The sequence below is a fragment of the Canis aureus genome, chromosome 23 (assembly GCF_053574225.1).
Source record: "Canis aureus isolate CA01 chromosome 23, VMU_Caureus_v.1.0, whole genome shotgun sequence".
Classification (NCBI taxonomy): Eukaryota; Metazoa; Chordata; class Mammalia; order Carnivora; family Canidae; genus Canis; species Canis aureus.
In genome coordinates, this window is record NC_135633.1 from 18,984,148 (window position 1) to 19,001,423 (window position 17,276).

At 35.4% G+C, this 17,276-nt stretch overlaps 1 protein-coding gene across 8 annotated transcripts in view; it reads left to right on the top strand.

Annotated features, from left to right (window-relative positions):
• The window catches only part of STK33 (serine/threonine kinase 33), a 152,975-nt gene that overhangs the window by 128,647 nt on the left and 7,052 nt on the right, over nt 1–17,276 (top strand). For 6 of the 8 annotated variants that reach the window (XM_077866577.1, XM_077866580.1, XM_077866578.1 and 3 more), the window contains one exon: nt 7,966–8,172. The exons of 1 other annotated variant lie outside the window; for it this stretch is intronic. In XM_077866577.1, the coding sequence (XP_077722703.1) occupies nt 7,966–8,172 (207 nt within the window). Of the gene's footprint in view, nt 1–3,402; nt 3,540–7,965; nt 8,173–17,276 lie in introns of those variants that run through there. One more of the 8 variants, XR_013362108.1, reaches the window with a different exon arrangement.

The following is a 17,276-nucleotide window of genomic DNA, read 5'->3' on the forward strand; positions in this document are numbered from 1 at the left end:
AGACATATTATTGGAAATAATAAGCTACTTGAGTAAGATAGCTGGATTTAGTATTGATATATATTTGATCCTTGAACAACATGGAGGTTAGGGGTATTGACCTCCTGTGCAGTGGAAAGGCCACTTATAACTGACTTCCCAGAAACTTAACTAATAATAGCCTGCTGTTGACCGAAGCCTCACTGATAACATGAGTAGTCAATTAACACATATTTTTTATGTTATATGTACCATATGCTATATTTTTCAATACAGTAAGCTAGAGAAAAGAAAATGTTATTGAGAAAATCATAAATAAGAGAAAATACATTTATAGTTCTGTACTGTATTTACCAAAAAAAAAAAAAAAAAATCTGCATATAAGTGGACCCACACAGTTCAATCTCATTGTTCAAGGGTCAGCAGTATATTAGTATAGAAGTGTATCAATCAACACATCTACGCCTTAAACTTACACAGTGTTGTCACATGTCAATTCTATCTCAATAAAGCTAGAAAAAAAGATTGGTGTACAAAGGTCAATTACATTTCTATTCACAAGCAACCAACAACAGAAAATGTAATAAAAATAAAGACATGTAAAGCAGTATCCAAGAATATAGAATATCCAGGAATGAATCTAACATAAGATTTCTAAGACATCTTTGGGTAAAGTTTTGACATTTTATTGGAAAACATTGAAGAAGACTTCAATAAATGAATAAAGTCTAGTATGGTCTAACAATGGAATATTATATAGCAGTGAAAGTGATTAAACTACATGTAGTAATACCTGTGAAGCTATGAAATTTATCTTTAAGCTCATCATAGTTTTGTTAAGATATAATCTCACTATAAAATACACTGATTTTAAGTATATAGCCTGATGAATCTTTGTATGTGTATGTATCTGTGTAACTACCACCCAGAACAAAATATGGAACATTTCTATCCCAACCAGAAAGTTCCATTGTTTCCTTTCCCAGAGTGATTGTACCATTCGACACCAATGTGTGAGTTCTAGTTTGGCTCCTCATCTGCTCTAATGTCTGTTATTATCAGTATTTTTAATTTGGATACTCTGGTAGATATGTTTTAGCATCTCACTGTGGTTTTAATCTGCGTTTTCTGAATGACAAATGCAATTGATCACCTTTATTTATGCTTATTGGCCTTTTGGATATCTTCTTTTGTGAAACACTTGTTCAGTTTTTTTTTCCCCTGATTTTTCTATTTGGTTTTATGTCTTTTACTTATTGATATGTAGGAGTTCATTTTTTTTTAAAGATTTTATTTATTTATTCATGAGATACACAGAGAGAGGGAGAGAGAGGCAGAGACATAGGCAGAGGGAGAAGCAGGCCCCATGCAGGGAGCCTGATGTGGGACTCGATCCCGGGACTCCAGGATCATGCCCTGGGCTGAAGGCAGGTGCTTAAACCGCTGAGCCACCCAGGGATCCCCCTATGTAGGAGTTCATTATTTTAGATCAGTGAGCATCTGTGACACACAAATAAATATACATACAATAACAAGAATTAGAAAAAGCTGACTTAAGAAAAAGAACATCAAAAGGATTACTGCAAATCTTTGCTCAAGGGGATGACTTTTGAAAAAGAATAGATCATTGGAAATTGGGGATCTTGAAATGGATTCCCAGCAAACTCTATCCTTGCCGACACATCCCTTTGAAAGTCTTCATGTACAGCCAGATGTACACAGTTTGAAGAATGTTGATTTGGAATATATTGAATTTTTAAAACTTTTTCCAGCTTTATTAAGATATAACTGTATAATGTTGTATTTCAGGCATAAAACATAATGGTTTGACATATATATATATTGTGAGATGAGTAGCACAGTTAAAGCATCCATCAGCTCACATAGTTACAATTTTTTTTCTTTTGATGGAAACTTTTGAGATCTACTATCTTAGCAACTTTTGAATATAGAATACAGTATTGAGAAGGCTCCACAACACCTCTGGCTGGAAATTCTTGGCAGACAATTGGAAATACTTCTGGAATTGGGTTAATTACTAAATTTCTCAGCCTGCTTCCCCCTGAAGAACAGGAATATCAACACTAACGTTGTATATTCATATAGTTGCTACACTTGTAAAAGGAAATCACCAAGATGACTTGTAGGAAAAATGTTAAAGTGGCATGCAGTTGTTTACTTGAGTGGTCATTATTACCTTGATATGCTGCCACCTTGGACTCATCAAGGCCCAGTAGGGTGAGTTGGGTGGTTTTACTGGGTGCTATCAGTTCACGTGGGGACCTGCACTCTACATTATTTCTCTTCCTACTGTAATTTACAATTAATTACTAGTCATGTAAAGGTAATAGCCGAGATTATCTATGGTAAATAATTCAAATGGTAAACAAAAAAGGAAGAATAACTTTTCTTCCTCCATTCCCTCATTCCCTCTTACTAAAGATAGCCATTAAGTCTCTATACATTCTCTCTTTTTTTTAAGATTTTATTTATTAACTTGACAGAGAGATAGTGAGAGAGCACAAGTAGGGAGAGCAGCAGAGGGTCAGGGGAAGCAGGCTCCCTGCTGAGCAGAGAGCCCTATGCAGGGCTCCATCCCAGCACCCTGGAGTCATGACCTGAACCAAAGGCAGATGCTTAGCCAACTGAGCCACCCAGGCACCCCTATACACATTCTTTCAAAAAAGCTCCATACATTTTTATGTATATACCTTACACAAGTGGGTTCATATGCAAGCTGTTCTTTTCTACCTAATATGTCTAGGAAATATTTTCTTATTTTTAAAAAAGTAGTATTGTATCCCAAATTATGGATACACTATTATTTTCTAAATATCCTATGAATATGGAACATTTAAATTGTTTCAGATTGTTTCTGTTACAGCAGTGGTGCAACAAATGTTTTACAAATATATGTTTGCATGCTGTGTTATCAGATAAATTCTTCACAGTGGACTCTTACTGGTCAAAGAGAATATGCATTATACATTTTGTTAGGTTTTTGCTAATTTACCCTCTCATAAAAAGCAAGTAAATGAGAAAGCTTATTTCCCCACGCCCTCACCAACACACAGTATTCTCTAACTTAAATTTACATCCATCTATTAAGTGAAAATTGGCATCCCATTGTTTTGATTTGGGTTTTCTTAATTTTGTGAAGTTGAACATCCTTTTATGTTTTTAAAAATAAAGTGACTATTCCATTTTCCTAATGAAAAATTTTATTCCTAGGTGTCAACTATACTCAAGGGAAAAAACAAAAACAAAACAAACTTACTCTGAGGAACATTACAAAATGAAGAGTTCTGGCTATTTACAAAAAGTAGAAATAACGAAAAGCTAAAGATCTAGAATGTTTCCTTTTAGCTTTGCTTATTTATTTATTTACTTATATTTATTTATATATTTATTTGACAGAGAGAGAGAGAGAGAGCACAAGCAAGAGGAAGAGCAGAGGGAGAGGAGGGACAGAGGGAGAGGGAGAAGCAGGCTGCCCACTGAGCAGGGAGCCCAACATGGGGTTCGATCCCAGGACCCTGAGATCATGACCTGAGATGGAGGCAGGTGCTTAACCAACTGAGCCACCCAAGCACCTGTAGCTCTGCCAATTTTATGTGTCATACCACCTCATTCCAGCTCATAAATATCATTCATTCTTTGGTTCATTCAAAAATACTCATTAAATACTTATATTGTTTATAAAATACTGATAGTCATAGTCCTTGAAAAGGCAAAGTATGCTAGAGAGGGACCTATATTTAGGTCTCCAATTGTGGTCTCCATTTAATACTAAGGTATTACATCCAAATCTAATTTTTTGCCAATGCTGCTTCTCCATGAGTATTCATTTTTCTATTTTTCAAAATAAAATAGCCTCAACCATCCATTAGTTAAACAAGAGGAAGAGTTTAGTAACCAAGGTTGCTGTTCTACTATTGAAAGCCTCAGATTATTGGCCTGTTACTGCTGCCTTCTTGCCATTTACTACTTCACAATTGTTGAGTTCAATGTCTGACCCCTGATTATAGCCAGTAAAGAGAATTCAGATAGTGAAATGGCAGTGTCTGTCTTAACAATTCTGCCCATTTTTGTTGGTTGGTTCATTTGTAATTTCTGTTGAGCCTAGAAATCTCATGTCACATAGCCCTGGGCCACCTATTCATTGGTCAGTCCAAGCATTTGATGGAATTCCTCCTCCAGCCACTGGCAAGCAAGAAGGGAGTAGTCTAGTAAGTTATTGACTGGATTTAGACAGCAGGGAAAGTCTGAAATTGGTATCACCATTTGTACCCTGTTTGATATCACACATGAATGTAGGAAGCAAAGAGTTAAGGATTTCTAAATAGTAGGGTATTTCTTAGGGGATAATGTCCTATTCTGAATCCTTTCTCCTCTTCACAGTCTCTTTGAATGAGAAATAGGATCATTTCTTTGAGTACAAAGGCACTCTACTTTAGGTATATAGAGTATCAGTCATCAAGCTCTTAGTGTATTACAAGCATTTGAAAACTCGCTAGAGATGCAGATTCAAGATAATACAGAGAATCCTTGCTTTGTATAGTAGTGCAAGACCATAAAGAATAACAATGCAGGTTGAAACTGCAAAGCGATCTTAATAATCATTGGGGGAAATTATAATTGTTCCATGCCCTTAAATTTTTTTTTTTAGATTTTTTATCTACTTATTCATGAGAGACACAGAGAGACAGGCAGAAACATAGGCAGAAGGAGAAGCAGGTCCCTTGTGGGGAGCTCAATGTGGGACCCTATCCCAGGACCACCGGGATCACAACCTGAGCCAAAGGCAGGTGCTCAACCACTGAGCCACCTAGGTGTCCCTAATTTTTTTTGTTAAATGATGAAAACTAACTGTTGGTTATAATACTTAGAAAATGAAACAAAAGAAAAACATATTTTTCTTAGTACGTTGTAAATTAAAACATTAGAAATATCAAGAATGAAAGTATCTTATTTTTTCAATAAAAACTTAATCAAAATTAGCTTAAACAGTGCTTACCTTCTTTTGCTTGTCACATAACTTACAATATGGAGAGGAGCATCTTTTTTATGCTTTGCTGAGTTATATAATACTATTTTCTAAGTTTGGATCGGCTTCCAACATTTTATCCTTTGTGCTTTCAGTGTAATGAATTATCTTTGAAAAGTATTCAAATGTCACCTTCTTTGCAAGCATGGCTTTCTCTGGAGCACCTCTGTCCTTTCTGCACACCACTTCTCATTTATGTTTATAAATTTGCCTTTGCCAAGTTCCTTTGGTTAAACATCTAGGTTCTCTCAAATGGTGGCAGTGTCACTGTTTCCAAGGTCAACTACTTCTTTTATTACTCTATTGACATTTGATTTAAATATTTCACTTCCATCATGATCACTTTTAACTTATCTGCTGCCCTTTCATCTTAGCTGGCAAATTCCTGGGGAGGCAAGGAGGCAACACAACTGCATAGTTTGCTGCCTGTGTGTGAATTGAATAGCAGATGCCTAGTGTCCCATCACCAACAGACTGTGAAAGAAGTGACATGTTTTGCCACTGATCACCATACAATCTGTAATTTACATAGTGACTGTGGCTTGAAGAGCTAGCAGGGAAATTTGAACTTTATGTAATTATTGTTAGTTTACCATGATGACTGAAATTTGAACTGTGTTGTTTGGGGACTGATACTATTTATCTAAGTTATGATGATTGAAATTCATATATTGATATATGCTGTGCAAAGTAAGGACTGCCCAAATAAATGGGCTATCAGATGGTACTGATGGGGTGTGATTTCTGTACAATTTTGTTGGGTATGCTGGTTGTATAGTGGGCTCACTCTTTTTTCTTTAAGTTTTTAAAATTTATTTATTAGAGACAGAGAGAGAGAGAGAGACAGGCAGAGGGAGAAGCAGGCTCGCAAGGAGTCTGACGTGGGACTCGATCCCTGGTGTCCAGGATCACGCCCTGGGCCGAAGGCAATGCCAAACCACTTAGCCACTGGGGCTGCCCAAGCTCACTCATTTTAAGGCTTTCTGGAAGTGACTTAAGAATGCAAATGTTTAATTTGCTGTTTATATCAGGATAGGCCAAATTATGCTTTGATTAAAAATGACCCCCAAACCTCAGTGGTCTCGATGCTTTCCATCAGACATTGGCTGGGAGGAGGGGAGGAGGCTTTTTTTTACTTTGTCCTCACTCAGGGACCCAGGCTGAGAGAGGCTCCATCTCTATGCTTCTATAGTTACTAAGGTAGGAATTGGGAACATGATAAATTGCACGCTGTCTCTTATAGTTTCCACCCAAAAGTGATATATACTATTTCCAATAACATTTCACAGGCCAAAACAAGTCACATAATCCTATCCCAAAAGGGATAGAGATGCAGAATTCTATAACATGCCTAGAAGAAAGGAGTGTTAGGTGAGCAGCACTAGTGACTACTACCATCTTCAACGAATTATAGAAAGTTTATTAGGGAAGAGCATTTGTGGACTGGAAATACAGACATAGATAATATCAGATTGTCTGCTAGTGAAAGAATCATGCTGAGGCAGAGTTTTGTGTACTAGCATTCGAGGAGCCTGGATATTGTGATTACATGAAAATTATGGTTAAAGGTCAGGATGAAACCAGAAAGTTGTAATAGAGGCTAGATGGATCATAGGGATCAAGCAGGGCTATTGGCAAAGTCCTGGAGGCTAGAACTCTTTCAGATGAGAGATCAGAGACTCTACCATTCTAGACAATTCCAATTCTTTTATGGTCTCTGAGACTCCATCTATACTTCATCTAAGTTTAAATTGACAACAACTTTTGAAGTTCTGAGATGCTTGACAGAGATGACTCTCAAATTCTGCCTTGGAGGAAATGTATGCTATTGGTTGGCAGAAGGCATGGTAAGGGCATTCTGGGAGTGTACTGGTAGAGGATACTATGAGTAGAGTGTAACCAAAAGCATGATGTTATGAAAGTGGTAAGAATGTAGAACTTCTCAAAACATGATGAAATAGAAGAACCACAAGGAATTAATTGCATAATGAGCCTCAGTTATTACCTTTCCATACTTAATGTGTGTCTATGTCTTTAACCACAAAAATATTAAACTCTACAACTCCTCAACAGTGTACTCAGATGGCTGCCCTTAAAGTGCACTGTTTCATACTATTCTATGTCACTGATGCTTAATGGTTTAATCCACCCACATTCCAAATTAATGTAGAATCACTGCATAGCTGTGCCCACACCTAAATTTCCCATTTTAATCTAAATGTGATATAAACTTGTCTAAACTTTCTCTACTAGTCTGAATTAGGAGAAAAAATATTAAGGCATACCTACTCTAGGAGGAGCCATTTGAGACTGTATTCATGTATTTTTGGCATTTAATGGAATATTATATTTGAGAAAAATATTGTTAATATAAAAATCAATATTTGGGATTAATATTGCTGAATCAGTTATAATCATGATCACTTTATATTTAAATTTTCCAGTTGACTAAAAACTTTCAGATCAACTATCTTCTTAGGCACAATGTTTAACTACTCAATGAGTTTAGCTTTCCTACTTAAACATTTTGATATTATATAAGCTTGCCGTTAGTGTTGGACCCACTAGACTGGGGGTGACTTTTTTCATTCTTACTGCTTCCCTGTTGGTTTTCTAAGAATGGGTCTGTAAGGGGGTCTTTGGATTCCAGGGAATTCCCATGTCTAGTGTCCTTTGCATGAGCATGTTGCATTGTTCTTTCAAATTTGAATATTTCCCCCAAAACCCTAACATGTCATATATGATCTCAGTCTAGAAGCATGAGCCATGTCAGTGTAGGGAGTATGCTCCAAAGGGTGTCAGAAGTTTTGCTGCTTATTCAGCACTATAGTCATTCCATATGATTTACTGAATTTGGGAAAATATATTACTAGAAGATGTAAAAATCTTTTCAATTTTCTAAACTGTTTTTAACACTGAAAATTCATTGTTAATATTAGGGCAATATGCTTTCCTCAGCAAGACCAACTAATGTGTTAGAAATGATGAAAGAATGGAAAAATAACCCAGAAAGTGATGAGGAAAATATGGCAGATGAGAAGAACAACTGGTCCATTCAAGAAAAGTTCAAAGGTTATCAATCCAGCGGGCCCAGCGGAAATGTCCAGGATAATAGTAGCACTTCGGATGAAGAGGAGGAAAAACAGGTAGGAGGAACCAACAAAGCAAGAAGGGAGACCAATTGTTTCATTTTTCCAAACTATAAAATACCCTCACAACACTTAGAAGTTATTGCAACTCTACAGTTTTTGCATCTCTGTCTTTTTTGTTGGTGGTTTGTTTCTAAAGAAGGACCTACACAACAAAGCAAGTAAAGTCTTCTCCTCCCTTGAGACTATCATGATTTAGCACTGTAGCCTACATGTTTATTTTAAGATCTCTGATTATGTAGGGCAGGGGTTGCAAACTGTTCCCATAAAGGAACAGAGAGTAAATATGTTAGGCTTTTTGGGGCCATAATAGTCTGTGTCACAAGGTCTTAACTCTGATGTTATAATATGAAAATAGGCATAGGCAGCAAATGAATGAGTATGGCCATGTGCCAATAAAACTTTATTTACAAAAACAGATGTGTGCAATATTTGGCCCATGGGTCAAAATTAATAATTTTTGTACTTTACCAGGTTATACAATTTGGAATGAGTTTATGTATTACATAGAAAAAGATTTATTACATTATCCAGTTATTTGCTTCCAATTTTATGATAACTAAAACTGTTTATATAGGTTTACCATTTTGCCTTATTAGATCTGAATAGAGCTTTATTCTTTTTGGTGAATAAAATTTAGTAACATTTTGATTAATTCCAGACAGTGTTCTACTAACCAGATACCCTAACAATTTACCCAAACCCTTTTCTCTTTTGTTTTATGTTTTTGGGACATTTTTCCATGGGTTTGTTCTCTTACTTATCTTGGAATCTAATGAACATATTTGAATTCTTTCTCAATAATTAAATGTCCTGCCAGTGGGGGCTGTGTTCACCTCAGGGTAGCCCAGAACCCTGTGAGGAGCTGTTACTTTCTGGCTCTCTGAGGCTTAGCATAGGCAGAATGCAGAGGTGGCCTGCCAGGTTGGGTTCTGAGCTGCACCCAGGGGAAGGTGCTGTGCTGACCTTTCCCTCCCAAGCTAATAGAGCCACTAGAAACCAACAGAAAGAGACTCAGTAGAGTGATCTACTGGTTGATTTTGACTTACTGGTTGAGAACTTCATCTATTTAATAGCAAATGTCTAGATAATGTTTAACATTTAATGACTCAGAAATTTTGAAATAATCATATTTTACTATAATATAAACATGTGTTGACTTCCCTTCTTCCTCTTTGGTCTGTACATGACTCTTGAAGTGCTTAGCAGCTGTGTATATTTTATATTGTTAAAAACAGTACCCTAAAAACCCATGTTTGCCTTCCTTATTGAATACGGTTTGAAGATTTTTCTGTTAGCCAATTTGGCGTATTATACATACATATTCATATGCACACACACACATATATATATATACACCTTCTCACACACATGCACCTACACCAAATATGTATATACAGTTGATCCTTGAAAAACAGAGTGGGTTTAGGGGCACTGACCCCCATGCAGTTGAAAATTTGCATATAACTATTGACTCCCCCAGAACTCAACTACTAATAGCCTATTGTTGACCAAAAACTTTCCAATAACATTAGTACCCAATTAACACATATATTGCATGTTATATGTATTATATGCTGTATTTTTACAATAAAGTAGGCTAGAAAAAAAGAAAATGTTATTAAGAAAACCATAAGGAAAAGACATTTACAGTGCTGTGCTGTACTTATCCAAAAAGATCCATGTATAAGTGGACCTATAAAGTTCAAACCCCTGTTGTTCAAGGGTCAACTGTATATAGGGTCAACTCACACACTCAGACATATGTATTACACATATATACTCACATGTATCTATATCTACATATGTATATACAAACACAAATACTTATACATACACCACACATTCACATTATCTTTTATATTTTGTAGTCTTGGATTACATCTGTGTTTATCACCAAATCTGACCTTTGTGAACCAAGTATTTGGTTGGTTGTCTTCCATCTCCTTTTCCATGGCTCTGTCACACCCCTCCTTTCCCCCCTCCCTCCCTTTCCCCTTGTGAGTCATAGAGTGATGGGACTTACTATGCTGTTCTCAGCTACTACTTCCAACCAGGGAACAGAAGAATTGGAATTTGAAGTGCTTATGGATGCTAAAACTATAACCAGTGGTATATAAATTTTATACCAGGTAGGTTGAAATTTTAAGAATATAGATTTCTACTCATTAGCGGGAAGAACTTTTCTATAGTCAGAGCTCACCTGCAATAAAACGTGCTGGACCATGGATAGTAAACCTCACCTCCCAGTTAGTGGAAATATTCATGGAGATTCTGGAAAGCTACTTATTATAAATGCTGTAGCAGGAATTCCTGCAAGATGGTTAGGAGTTTGTCCTGCATGGCCTCTAAGGAACTTTCCCATGCTTAGGTTTTAGGTGTGATGTCTTGGGAGGAATACATTACCTTGTGTGAGAGCTTTCTGAAAAATATTACCCCTTAAATGAAAGACTTCTCATATATTTAACATATTAAGTTTTTTCTTGGACTTCTATGAATAAAGTACATTACTTTGTTAATTATATTGAAGCTGAGCTTGTGCTAAGAAATTACTTCTTTTCTTTCAAATCTTCATTAACAACAGTAAATAGTGGAGTATAAAGTTCTCAAGTGATAACTGAAAATAGAGCTTGCCATTTATTCTTGAGTCCACACAGGATTCATATAATAATTAATATTCTTAAGAGTGAAATTTTAATTTTATTAAAATTATTCTATGAATATTAAAATAGTTCCCATGGGGAAAATTTTGTTTGTTAAAATTAGATTATATGAACAGTTTGATGTGATAATATAAATAATTTATACCTACTAAATTAAGGAAATTCTTTTTTCCATTAAAATTTTTGAAATTTGGCTTTAATTTAAGTGGAAATCTGCTAGCAGTTTTCTGTTGTATCATTGTTCTCTCTTTTGGGGAATCTCATAAATCCATTTAGAGCTGATTTTATATTTTTTATAAGCCAGGGTAATCATGCTTTTTAGTTAAGTGGCAGAGCTCTTGGAAGATTAGCAGAGAAAGTGAAATCAAAACACTTGAACTAAGCACTCTCTTTCACTGAATAACCATCCTTAGTTCCAAATGCCCTGGTCATCATGGAAAAATATAGTATGCATCTCCTCATTGTTCATGTTTGGATTAAGTTATCACACTATACTTTTTCAAACTTGTCTTCAAATAGTTGACATTTGGCCATGTCCTTTTTTTTTTTCTTTTTATTTCCAAATTTTAGCCTAATTTGGGTAATCATGTTCTTCGAGGATAGAAATGTCCTCTTGTATATATCTCATGTTTTATAAGGCTGAGTACATCTAGGTAATGTTTTGTGTTTTTAGTAACCATCTAAATTCCCCGTAGTGGGTTCTTAATCCCTTCTATCAGGTAGACCCAAGACTTCAACTCCTACGACAGCATTTACTCATCTTCAAATGAGATGCTTGGCAGACCATTGCTTATTGCAGGAGCATGCCTTTTGACATTATGTCCTTAGTGATTTCTGATAAGTAGTACAATACTTTCATTATTTGTTAAGCTCAGAAAACAATTGAGAAATGAATATCTATAATTAAAATGCATTCCCCCATAACCATGGAGGAAGGGACTAAATATTATGGATGTATATTTGCATTACAGAATTCTTGTTTCATAAAGGAGATATTTATTCATTGTTAAATTATTTATCAAACACAGTCTTGAATGTACTTGTTTTTTTTTTTTGAATGTACTTGTTTAGTGAAAATGGAAGATTTTTCTGATTGTCTTCTTTAATGATAATTTTTCTTGACTGAAAATATGGCCTTTACAGTGTCACAGGAGATGGTACATGTAGCAGATACTTTAGTCTAGAAAGTAGAAATTCAAGGTTGCTTAGAAATTTTAAAAAGTTATTTTGATTAATGAAATGTATTCATGTAGCAGTTCTTCAAAGACAAGAAATGTTTGAATTTAAATAACATTGAAATTAAACAGTTGAACTGTGGTATGTTGATATATTTCTATGAGAAAGAGTCAGGTTGTCTTGGTATTTTAGTAGGATAAAAATTTTCTTCTCTTGACAAATTAAACCTTAGCTTTCTGAGCCCATGTGAATCATGTGCAAATTTGGTGGAGCTTCCACAACTTTTATATAGGCATATTTTTCCAGTCTGATATTGAAGCCTTGCAGTCTGGCATGCACTGAAAATATAACGGTTAAAAGCACAAGCTCCAGGGCATCCCTGGGTGGCTCAGTCGTTTAGCACCTGCCTTTGGCCCAGGGTGTGATCCTGGAGTCCCAGGATCGAGTCTCACATCAGGCTCCCTGCGTGGAGCCTACTTTTCCTTCTGCCTGTGTCTCTGCCTCTCTCTCTCTGTCTCTCATGAAAAAAGAAATAAAATCTTTAAAAAATAATAATAAAAGCACAAGCTCCGATGGAGGCTGCCTGTATTCAAATCCTGACTTCACTATTTATAAGTTTTATGACCTTGGACAAACCTCTTGGCCTCAGTTTCCTCATCTGTAAAATGGGAATAATGATGGTAGCAACCAGGGATTAAATGAAATAATGCATGTGACACTCTTGATACATTAAGAGTTCATAATATTAGCTTTTATTACTTCTATTATTATGTTGCTAAAGAACTTGCATAGACTATTACTAATATTCCATGTTTTTGTCCTGTGAGCTTCAAATCTCCTTTGGGTATAGGTCTTTGAATAAACTAATGAACAAACCAAGAAAAATCATTTTCAAAGGTGATAAGGTGATGCTTCCAACCTAATTTGCCCTCTGAGTTTCATGAGGCCCCTAGGATACTGTGATAGATTAGATTTTTTTTCCCAATTGTTTAATTTCTCTCTGTAAGTGATTTGTACATTTACATCCTATGTCATGTGACATTGTGGTTCTCCCTAATAGAGTAGATGAAGGATATTTTCTCATCCCACTTATGTTGGTTTTAACTATATGACTTACTTTGGCTGATGCAATGTTGAGAGGTGTGATGTAAGTAGAGACCTTAAAAGTGTTTCCATGATTTAGCTCGTTCTCTTGTATTTCTGCTATCTGCTCTGAGAAGCACATGCCTGTGGGGAGCCGCAGTTCTTGAAACTATGAAGATTTGTGGAGCAGACCTGAACCCAGTACAAAACCTGAAGTCTGGTCTAGCTTGGCATGGCCAACCCTTATAGCTAACTGAGACTTTTATAGTTATTTGTTATGTAGTTGTACAGAAAAGAGTTAACATGGCAAATCTAAGCTGCTGTCCTTGAAAAGGTCTGCTTGCAGGCTTGGCCCTTGGCTGGCCTCTGGGAACTCAGATTTGGTTGCTATCATTATCTGGTAAGAATGATTTATTCTGCCTAAACTGTGCAAACAATACAGTGTTTGCTGAAACCTGCTTTTCTTCTTGGGGTCTGAGATTTTGGTAGGTGCTAGGCAGAGAATGCCTGCATGACCAGTTCCCAATAAAAACCCAGGGTGCCGTCTCTAAGACCTTCCCTGGTTGGCAACATTTGACACATGTTGTCACAGCTCATTGCTGGGGGAATTAAGTGCATTCTGTGTGACTCCTGAGAGAGGACCCTTGGAAGCTTGAGCCTGGTTTCTACTGGACTTCATCTCAAGTGCTTTTACCTTTGTTAATTGTGCTTTGTAATAAATTGTAGCAATGAGTACAACTATATGCTGAATCCTGTGAGTCTTCCGAGTGACTCATGGAACCTGGGGGTGGTTTGGGGGACCTCCCAAACACAGTAGCATAACTGTAGCAATAGATGACTAATATAGGTACAAATAACCGTGCTAATATGAATCTTGACATGTTCTTTGACCCAATGCTATTATAGTGCCACTTGCTAGTTTGGATTCATTGGATTTTGTCCCTACTATTCCCACTAGAATGTTCTATATAAGGCTTAGATTTCACCACAAGCTTAGCCAGACTTCCACAGTTGAAGGGATGTATTAGAGAATCCTTTCAAATCATTTCCCTCCTCTCCCAAGCCTGGCTTTTGCTCAGCTCCTCTTAGGGATTGTAGCTGTTAGGATATGCTATGTATCTTTTCTATATGGAGAACGAATACATTGGTTCGGGTTATAATAAATATTGCTTTAGTTCCACATATATTAATTTGGATCTACTCATCTGTTATACTGCCTTTAGGCTATAATTGTTACATGTATTGTAGCTACAGAACAAAACACAATGTTTTAATTTTTGCTTTAAATAGTCATATATATTTCCAAGAAATTAAGAGGACAATTTGTCTTTTATATATACTCAGGTATTTACTACTTCTGATGTTCTTTTTTCTTTTCTGCAAATCTAGTTTTCCATCTGGTATCATTTCCCTTCAGCTTGATTCAGTCTCCATTTCTCTGTTAAACTTACCTGGTGAATATTTGAATTTTAGGCATTTTATTCCAAAATTTCCACTTGATTCTGTTTTATTATTTCTGTTTCTCTTCAGAGATCTCCTTTATTCCTCAAAGAATATTTTCCTTTATATCATTGGTAATTTATGATACCTGCTTTAAAATCCTTGTTTGCTGATTCCAACATCTGGGTCACCTCAGGGTCTGTCTCTGTTGTCATTATTTCTGTTGCGTAGTTTAGGATTGTATCCTGGACATTGGAAGTGTGATGTTGTGCTGACTTCAGATTTGACTATTTTCCTACAAAAAGTGTTGATGTTTCTGGTTTAGCAGGCGAGTAGTTGGTTGGACACGAATTGCAAATTGTCTTTTAGCCAGCAGTTCAAATCATAGGTCAGTTCATTTCTCTTTATCTGGGCAGAATTTAGGATGCCCCTTCTCTGGCTGTCTCCTTCCAGGGATTCCCTCATTACTTTCTTGTGTCTGATTGCTTTGAAGTCTGCCCTCTAATTCTTTAGACTAGAGAGAGAAAATTGTAAAAGTGTCCAGGGTTGGGAGGGTAGTAGTGGGGAACACATTGCCATCGAAGGAGTAACATTTGATCTACCACCAGAAATAATGGAAACCAGGAGACAATGGAGTGATTGTTAAAGTGCTAAGAGGAAATTAACAAAACTAAGAAACTGCCAACTTGGAATTCTATATGTAGTGATAATTTTCTTCAAAAATAAAGATAAAATTTAAAAATGTTTTCAAGTATGTAAAAGATGAGAAAGTTTGTTACCAGCGTATCTTACTGTAAGAAATGCTAAGAGAACATTCTCAAGGTAAAAGAAAATGATCCCAGTTGGAAATGCTGACTACAAGAAGGTTCATAAAGGGCATCAGCAAGGGTAAATACATGAGTAGATATAAATAATGTTGACTGCTTGAAACAATAGCAATAATAATGAATCTAAGCTTTCATCTCAATAAACTAGGAAAAGAACAGCAAATTAAGCACCCTTCCTATAAGAGGATATTGTGAATAACTTAGTGCCAATAAGTTAGAATATTTATATGAAAAGGTCAGATTTCTTTAAAAAACATCAAAGCAGATAGACAAAAATACAAAATCTGAATAATTCTATATTTCCTTTAAAAATTGAATCTGTAATTAAGAACTTTCCAGTAACAAAAATTTCAGTTTCAAATGACTTCAGTTAATTCTGTAAATATTTGCAGAAGAAAAGAAAGCTAGTTACACAAACTCTTGAGAATATTGACCAATTCATTTATAAAGCAAGTATAACTTTAATACCAAAACATGACAAGGATATTATAAGAAAAGAAAATTGTTAAAAAAAATTGTTAACAATATCTCTCATAAATATATATATAAAAATCCCAAACTCAATATTGGCAAACTGATTCCAGAAATATTTTAAAAAAGAGCACATTCATGATCAAGTATACAGTATATGCCAGAGATGTGTGTTTGGATTAACATCCAAAAATCAAGCCTATAATTTACCATATTAATAAGTAAAAGAGAAAAGCCTATCTCAATAATTGTGATAAAAAGCATTTAATGAAATTCAACATTCAAACACGAGTAGTAGACTAGGAACAGATGGTAAGTCCTTTTGACATATTAAGGGATTTTTATATTTAAAAAATCCCCTCTAATGCTAAATATCATTCTTAATGGTGACATATTGAACACTTTCCAACTGAAGGTAGGAGAAAGGCAAAAATGCCCCATTCTACTTATCTTTATTTTTTTTTCTACTTATCTTTAATATCATACTAGAGATCTTAGTCAATGCAACAGGGCACATAAAAGATAATAGATTGGAAAAGAAGAATAAAAGGGTCTCTATTTGCAGATGACATGATTGTGTACCAAAAAAATCCCATGGAATCTACAAAAAGTGAATTGAACAATTCTCAGGGTGCAAGATCTGTGTATAAAAATAAAGTATATTTTTATATGCTAAGAATGAATAATTAGAAAACAAAATCTTCAAATACCATTAAAATATCACAAAACATAAAATACTTTGTCTTAACTCTAACAAAATATGTGTATAATACTTATACCATATCCCATGACACACTGAAATTGTGAAGACTGAAATATTTGGCGAGAAATACCATGTTTATGGACTGGAAGATTTGATACTATTGAGATGTCAGTTCTCTCCAAACTGAGTTATAACTTTAAAGCAATCCCAATTAAAATCCAGGGCTTTGCTTTTCTGTTAGAAATTGACAAAATGATTCTAAAATTTGCTTGGAAATACATAAGACGTAGACTAGCCAAAATAACTCAAAAGTACAAAGTTGGAGAACTTATATGGCATAGTTTCAGCACTTACTATATAGCTATAGTAATTAATACAATGTGGTATTGATGTAAGAATAGACAAATCAAGGAAACAAAATATAGTCTAGAAATAGACCCACCCTTAGGTTGATTTTTGACAGAGATTTCAAAGCCATTCAGTAGGGGAAAAGATAGTCTTTTTCAGTAAATAGTGCTGAAGTAATATGTTAGATATCTCTATGGGGGAAATGAACCTTGACCCCCAGGTTACATTGTACACAAAAAATAGTTTGAAATGGTAGTGGACCTAAATCTAAAAGCTAAACTGTAAAGCTCATAGGAGAAAACATAGGACAATATCTTCCAACCAGAGAGTAGTCAAAGATTACTTAGAATACCAGGCAGCATTTTAAAGTCAGATCAAATGGACTTCTTC